A 6,956-nucleotide genomic window follows, 5' to 3' on the forward strand; every position below is an offset into this window, starting at 1 on the left:
TATGGAAACAACACCTCAAATGTGAATAATGGCTTCCATAAGAGTATGTTGAACCCCAAAAGTAATATCTCTGAGAATCACATGATTATAGAAAAGCCCCACTCACATAACAACCATCCTAGAGGATACAGTCTTTCTAGTTTTATAAAACTTCAAGAGGAAGAAAGAGGTTATGGAAATGCTGTGGGGTCAAAACGTTCACATGTGGAAATCAGCAGCCCTAGAAATGACAGCGCAAATTCACCAACAAACAATGAAGAAAATAGCACTGATGGTTCTGGCAATGGATTTGTTACTGCAAAAGCTAAACTGGTATCCATTCACTTCTAACTACCCGTCCTCACCTTTTCTGTCATTTCCATACTAATACTTGAGCTAGAATTCTTGGATGCATTCATTTTGTGCCTGCAACGTACACATGATCTAAAATCTGGATACTGAAACCTATCCAGAAAATACCAAGTCAGAATCATAAGTATTATGCTTTGAATCATAACCCTTATTGCAGTCTTCTTATTTTCTGTCTTGTTTCCTGTGTAGCAGTATTTTCTGGTCCAGCATCGTGTATAAATCATTGACTTCAACGTACCACATCTTTATGCAATCAACATGAGCATAATGGAATTTATATTGTTTGTATGAAGAAAAAACGTAATTCTTATCATTTTGCCTTTAATATCTCTTTGTCTCAAACTCCTGGATTAAACATGTAGAAAAATTTGTTTGACACCACACGATGGGTTATGAAATCTGAAAAAGAAAAATCAACCTAAAATATAGGGAAGCATCTTTTCTGCCATAGATTCTGTAACTTAGAATTCTTAATTTAGAGAACTACTTGCTAAAGTAGAAACATCTCAATATGCCAACTAAATTTCATACCTGTCACAAGGTTTGTTTAAAGAGAACTCAAATGTCAGTTAGAGTTGGGAGTACTTGTAAAACATGATCTTGCGCTGGAAATATATTTGGTCCGGTGCTTTAAAAGTTTAGCATCATTTTCCTTTCTTATCATGACGTATGGGCCAATTGTAATCATTGTCTCTGCTCTTGTATAGGAAATGGATGCAAAGCAAAAACGTGGCCTAGCAGGATCACCAAGTACATCTATCTCCCCACAAAGTGATAGCACAAACAGAGGATATGGTGCGAGATCATATGGGTTTTCACGCCGTGGCGTTCGAGGTAATTTTATTCCACCCATAAAATCTAATGGGGGCAATACTGGAAATGTGACTACACGAGTTGCTGGAAAGAGCGATGATGCATCGGATGACTCGGCAAAGAGATGGTGAGTTATGTGGTTATTATTTCATGGCATCAGAAGTGAGTTAAAATTACTCAGCAGTTCTTAACGCTGTAAATTGACAATTGCTAATTTATTAAAGTCTTTATAAGATGGCTTAACCATCTGAACGTGTCCTCTGGAGTAGTTAAAACTTGGAGGTTACTCTTACTGAACCTCATTTGGAAGTCACAGGACAATCGAATGATGCCTTTTCAAACTAATCTTATGTGATATCGTTTCATTTCACCTGTCATAAACTTATAATGCACTCCCATTTTGATTTAACAGAACAATTTCGCTTTTCTCTGCTCAGTGAGCAGAAGTAATGGTTGATGTTGTATGGTCTGGTTTATAATGCCAGCCCGTGTCTCTCTAGTCTGTCCCCATTTTTTCAGTATAGATGTTGACTGGTAATCAGAGTGAGGCATACGTGCACTAAGCTTAAGGTTGCTTTTTGTGTTTTAGTTTGGAAATGCTATGCGGTCCTGATGGTGAACTTCCTGAAAAGTTGAGGAATTTGGAACCTCGTCTCATTGAGCATATTAGTAATGAGATTATGGATCGAGATCCTAATGTTCGGTGGGATGATATAGGTACAATATACTACCTCACACTTCTTACCTCAGTCAGCAACCTGTTTTAGTTCCCATCTATTCCAATTTGATTTCAACTGCTTTCCTGGCAACTTTGTAGCTGGTCTGGATCATGCAAAAAAATGTGTGACTGAGATGGTTATATGGCCTTTGTTACGTCCTGATATATTTAAAGGGTGTCGTTCTCCTGGAAGAGGTCTTCTTCTCTTTGGTCCACCGGTAGGTACTGAATCCAAGTAATATCAAGGGAGATACTCTCTACTTTATAAATTTAATGTTTTTCATGTTCCAGGGAACAGGAAAAACAATGATAGGGAAAGCAATAGCTGGGGAGGCTAAAGCAACCTTTTTCTACATTTCTGCCAGTTCATTAACTAGCAAGTGGGTATGTTTTCATCCTACTTCTTCAGTGTTTCCCTAACTGAATCTTCTGTTCATACAAGAAAATTTCTGATGAATGGTCACATTTAAAACAATTGGGATAGGTGGCAAGGGCTATATATTAGTTTATACTCCTGAACATCTTGCTATTTTTTCTGAACTATTCATTAATGTGCTAAAGAAAACAAAAGAGAGGAACCTTCTACTTTCTTACAATTGAATTGATGCATAGACATTGTAGGACATACTGTTTAACTTTTGAAAATTGACTCGTGACTGTAGATTGGGGAGGGTGAAAAGTTAGTGAGGGCGTTATTTGGTGTTGCCAGTTGTCGTCAGCCTGCTGTAATTTTTGTTGATGAAATAGACTCCCTTCTGTCTCAGGTATAGTATTTTCTGACCCTCGCTGCTACACTAGGTTCCTGACTATTTATACCTATCAAGCAGGTTAATGACACTGATTGTTTGCATTTTTTTTTACTATGAAATACCTTTTTCTTGATCCTTCACAGAGTGCTTCCCATCTACATGCAGGGTTACTTCGTGCAAACATGCAATAACCCCCTTTAATATCTCTTTATATCAATTAGATGGTATTCATTTCAAATAAGATGTTGCGCTTAAAACTTTCACATAAATTGCAGCGAAAGTCAGAAGGTGAACATGAATCAAGTAGACGACTGAAAACACAGTTCCTCATTGAAATGGAAGGCTTTGACAGTGGTAGTGAGCAAATTCTACTTATAGGTAAATTTTTAGAGCTGAATATCAGATTCTATTGCAATATATGCCCAAAGTTTTGAGACATTCAGGTCTGCCTGCATTCTCTTTCCCCCCTCATGCCTTTTTTCTCCCCTAAAGTTTTGAGCTCCTTAGGAAAGAAACTGATTGAGGAAACAAGATTGTCATGCTTTGACACTAATTCTGCGTTAGGATTTTCCTAGTAGTGAATAGAGAATCTGTGCAGTGCAAATCCTTGTCATGTTCCATATAATGGAAAAGCAAGCCCCTTTTGCACCCACAACTTCTTATTCCACCACATCTTATTTTCAACCAAGCAATCCTTATGCCTGTCCATACCATGTGCCGGGTAAGTGCACTTCCTGGTCAGCATGCCACGGCAACAACATAACAATAATCTTACTCCTACTCATTTAAACACATTTTTCCCTTTTACGAAGGGATATGCTCCTCAAAATCCAACATTAGGCTTACTTCTTTGCTAGTCAAGCTTCTTCACCAACACCATTAGTATTTGGTAAATATATGTGTTTTTTAGGAGCGACAAATCGACCCCAAGAACTGGATGAAGCAGCACGTAGACGCCTTACTAAAAGGCTTTACATTCCCTTACCCTCGTCAGGTGCAATCCAAATTCTCGTATGTCTTTCAAGTTTGTGAATGAATAAATAAATGAAGTGACTAACCTTTTGCTTATTGGGAATCAAGAAGCAAGAGCCTGGATTGTACGTAATCTCTTAGAGAAGGATGGACTATTCAAGCTTTCCAAGGATGAAATTGATACCATATGTAGTTTGACTGAAGGTACTTAGTTCAAGCATTTTGGATTCAAAACTCCTATACTTCATCTGTTTTGTTTTGATTGGTGATCTGAAGGGGGTTAGAGTCTGAAATTTTTCCTGCCTTGCGTGTTTTTTTTTTTTTTTTCTCAGGAGATTCAGGATCAGACATGAAAAACTTAGTGAAGGATGCATCCATGGGTCCGCTAAGAGAAGCTCTCAAACAGGGCATAGAAATTACCAAGCTGAAAAAGGAGGATATGCGATCAGTTACTCTTCAGGTAAAAAAGCGTACATTCATAAAATTAGATGCTCTCCTAGTAAATTTGGTGGTTTTTATCAGTTGTTTACGTTGAATTGAATATATCTTTTTTGGCAAAAAGGATTTTGAAGATGCATTGCAAGAAGTGAGGCCCTCCGTTTCTTCGAATGAACTCGGTACGTATGATGAATGGAACAAACAATTTGGAAGTTTATCTCTCTAGGGATCAATTTGATCAACGTAGGAAGAAAAAAACGGAAAGCAAACCACTTGTAGCTGAAGACGGTGCGTTATTTGCCGTGTGCAATCCTTCACATCCTAAATGTAAATGGAATTTTGATGTGATGGCGCTATGGATGATAGCACACAACTTTAACGACCAATATAATCAACACCTCCATCCACTAACGTGTTCTTGAGTCATGTCACATAAAATTTCCTGCAAATAATTTCCCATTACAGTGAGTAATTATCTGTTTTATCCATCTTTTTGCACGACGGGTAAGCGGTGGGTGGTAGGTTGCTTGATGTTTCCCCTTTTCTTTTCTTTTTGTAAATTTATAGTATGGTAGTTACTGGGAAAAGCCAAATGCTCTGAGTTGACTTAAAGTACAATTAACTAACGAAAAGGATAGGGAGAGACACCGCAGAGGTGGCAGTTTCTTATTTGCTGAGAATTGTGTATTGGGCCCGTTTGATGACGCGGAACCTGGTAAGTTGATCGACACCTCCGCGGTCTCCGCAATAATGACACCTATTCATTAACTAATCGCGCACCTATTTCTAATTAGGATGTCTATCCCATGTGAAATAATCGTTCTAATCACGCATGTACTTTCTGACCAAAACTTAAAGATGAGGCGTGCTTGTGTCTTATTTGTCGGGCACATAGCTAAATTTATAACTTGATCTAACATCCATGATTGATGACGCTGATTCTTATAATCAGGGGTACAGATCAGTGTATGTGCACATGTTATCTGGACATAATCATGTAGTATTTATATATACAGATTAACAATTGAGAGGGAAAAAAACACAGAAAGCTCTAAATTATGACTAATTTAATTGCTTGTTTATGCTCGTCGTCTGAGTCCTCTTTTGGACCAAAACCTCTAGTCCGCCGGCCATGTGAGCGGTCAAGAGGGGGACAAAGACTGGGCTAGCTGAACTTAGGGGTTTAATCTTGAACCGGTCAAGAATGGAAGCCATCACGTACTTCATCTGAATGAAGGCCATTTCTTTCCCAAGACACACCCTGGGACCAGCTTGAAAGATTGGGAATTTGCAAGGACATACCTCCTGGAGTTCTCTCCTGTCATTTGCCTCAACAAACCACCGGTCCGGTTTGAACTTGAAACAGTCCTCACCCCATAGCGCTTCCATTCTTCCCATCCCGTAGGGGAAGTAGGTCACCCTGTCTCCTGCCCGGACGGGAGTGTTGTCTGGCAACAAGTCACTGACTACGGCATGCTTCGAGTCCCAGGCTATGGGTGGGTAGAGCCTCATTGACTCGCATAGGCATGCCTTCAACAGATTTAACTCCTTCAATGAGTCATAATCTAACATTCTTTCCATTAGAAGTCTTGTCTCTTTCACCACTTCTTTCTCTATATCTGGATGACAAGAGAGCAACCAGAATAGCCATGTCATTGCAGCTGAGGTTGTATCCCTGCCTGCCATGATGAAGCTTATCACCATGTCTCTTATGACCTCCTCTTCATGGCCGGCCAATATAAGCCGAGAGAGGAGGTCTTCACTGCGACTCTCTCCCTCTTCAATCATCCTTTTCTTGTTGATGATTATCTCAGAAACACATCGATGAACCTCTTCAACCGCGCTCTTAAGCTGTCGCTCAGATCCAATCCCGAGCCATTTCTTCATCTTCCAAACTATGAAGAGGGGAGCAGCTCCTCGTTTTGCGCATATCTCCGATGCCTCGTCGAAAGCTCTTGTAAGAGGTGGAACTGGTTGGGAAGGATCTAAACAGCATCGATCTATCCCTAGTGAAACCTTAAGGACCATGTTGAATGCAAACCGTCTTAGCAACTCCTGCAAATCCACCACCTCTGCTGTCACCGCCAATGATTCCAAAATTGGCAGCAGCCCCTTCTCGACTTCTTCTTCCAATGTGATCATGAAGAACTCTCGTAAGGATTTCGCGGAAAACTCATGGCTGGCGAACTTGCGTTGCGCGCGCCAAAGCTCCCCGTCCACGTTGAATATACCATAACCAAGAAAGTCCCCAAGAATTTCAGTAAAGGGCTGCCCTTTCGGGAAGTTGTTAAAGTTGGTTTTGAGCATATACTCGACATTTTTGGGGTTGGCTGTCACGATGGTTCTTCGTGCACCAAGGCGGTGCACTACAATTGTGTTGGTAGCTGATTCTGCAAGCAGTTCAGTATACCAATCCAACAAACGACCCCGGTTCTTGTAGAATGAAATCAAACATCCTATTATAGGATATGTTGGAGGCTTGTGGCCGGAGAACTCTTGAACACGCCGAAATCTGCTCAGAATTACGTTGAAAAGGTAGAGAAGCAATATATAAAACAACAAGAATGATAGGACCTGCAGGACGAAGAGAGACATGGGGTTTGCCATCTGAGCATGCAGGGAAAATGAAAATGGTGGATGATGACTATATAACCTTGTTTGGAGATAATTTTTTGCAAACGTGTTATATAAGCCCACATGGCCGTATATTTGCATCGATACGCTTCCCTACCATTATAATTAATATATTAATATTATTACTATTATTTTCTTGGTGAGCTTACGGAGCGGTAGATAGTAGTTGGTGTGAATCCTCAATCATGTATGAACATGTTGCGGTAATATCTGTGCCTTGGTTCTTATTGAATTAATTAATTCTTTAATTAGTGAACTTGCTGGAGATTAAAAAAACGCAC

The 6,956-nt window shown here is 39.8% G+C and overlaps 2 protein-coding genes across 2 annotated transcripts; one reads left to right on the forward strand and one right to left on the reverse strand.

The window, feature by feature from the left end:
• Positions 1 to 29: 29 nt before the first annotated feature.
• LOC105119629 (fidgetin-like protein 1) lies at positions 30 to 4,527 on the forward strand. Its single transcript, XM_011017794.1, has 11 exons — positions 30 to 312; positions 1,059 to 1,291; positions 1,754 to 1,881; positions 1,982 to 2,100; positions 2,174 to 2,266; positions 2,545 to 2,646; positions 2,907 to 3,009; positions 3,542 to 3,625; positions 3,715 to 3,807; positions 3,936 to 4,063; positions 4,166 to 4,527. The coding sequence occupies exons 1-11, from the start codon at positions 46 to 48 to the stop codon at positions 4,265 to 4,267; spliced, it is 1,452 nt and encodes a 483-aa protein (XP_011016096.1). The 5' UTR covers positions 30 to 45; the 3' UTR covers positions 4,268 to 4,527.
• Positions 4,528 to 4,949: 422 nt separating this feature from the next.
• LOC105119630 (cytochrome P450 94B3-like) lies at positions 4,950 to 6,763 on the reverse strand. Its single transcript, XM_011017795.1, has one exon. It carries the CDS (start codon positions 6,754 to 6,756, stop codon positions 5,104 to 5,106), a length of 1,653 nt encoding a protein of 550 aa, XP_011016097.1. The 5' UTR covers positions 6,757 to 6,763; the 3' UTR covers positions 4,950 to 5,103.
• Positions 6,764 to 6,956: the final 193 nt, after the last annotated feature.

This window comes from Populus euphratica, unplaced genomic scaffold (genome assembly GCF_000495115.2).
Source record: "Populus euphratica unplaced genomic scaffold, PopEup_1.0 scaffold3254.1, whole genome shotgun sequence".
In the NCBI taxonomy this organism is placed as follows: Eukaryota; Viridiplantae; Streptophyta; class Magnoliopsida; order Malpighiales; family Salicaceae; genus Populus; species Populus euphratica.

Coding starts and splice junctions, on each gene's coding strand:
- LOC105119629 (XM_011017794.1), top strand. CDS start 46: ATGTTGAACCCCAAAAGTAATATCTCTGAGAATCACATGATTATAGAA. Junction 1,292..1,753: donor GATGACTCGGCAAAGAGATG/GTGAGTTATGTG, acceptor TTTGTGTTTTAG/TTTGGAAATGCTATGCGGTC. Junction 3,626..3,714: donor CATTCCCTTACCCTCGTCAG/GTGCAATCCAAA, acceptor GGAATCAAGAAG/CAAGAGCCTGGATTGTACGT.
- LOC105119630 (XM_011017795.1), bottom strand. CDS start 6,756: ATGCAAATATACGGCCATGTGGGCTTATATAACACGTTTGCAAAAAAT.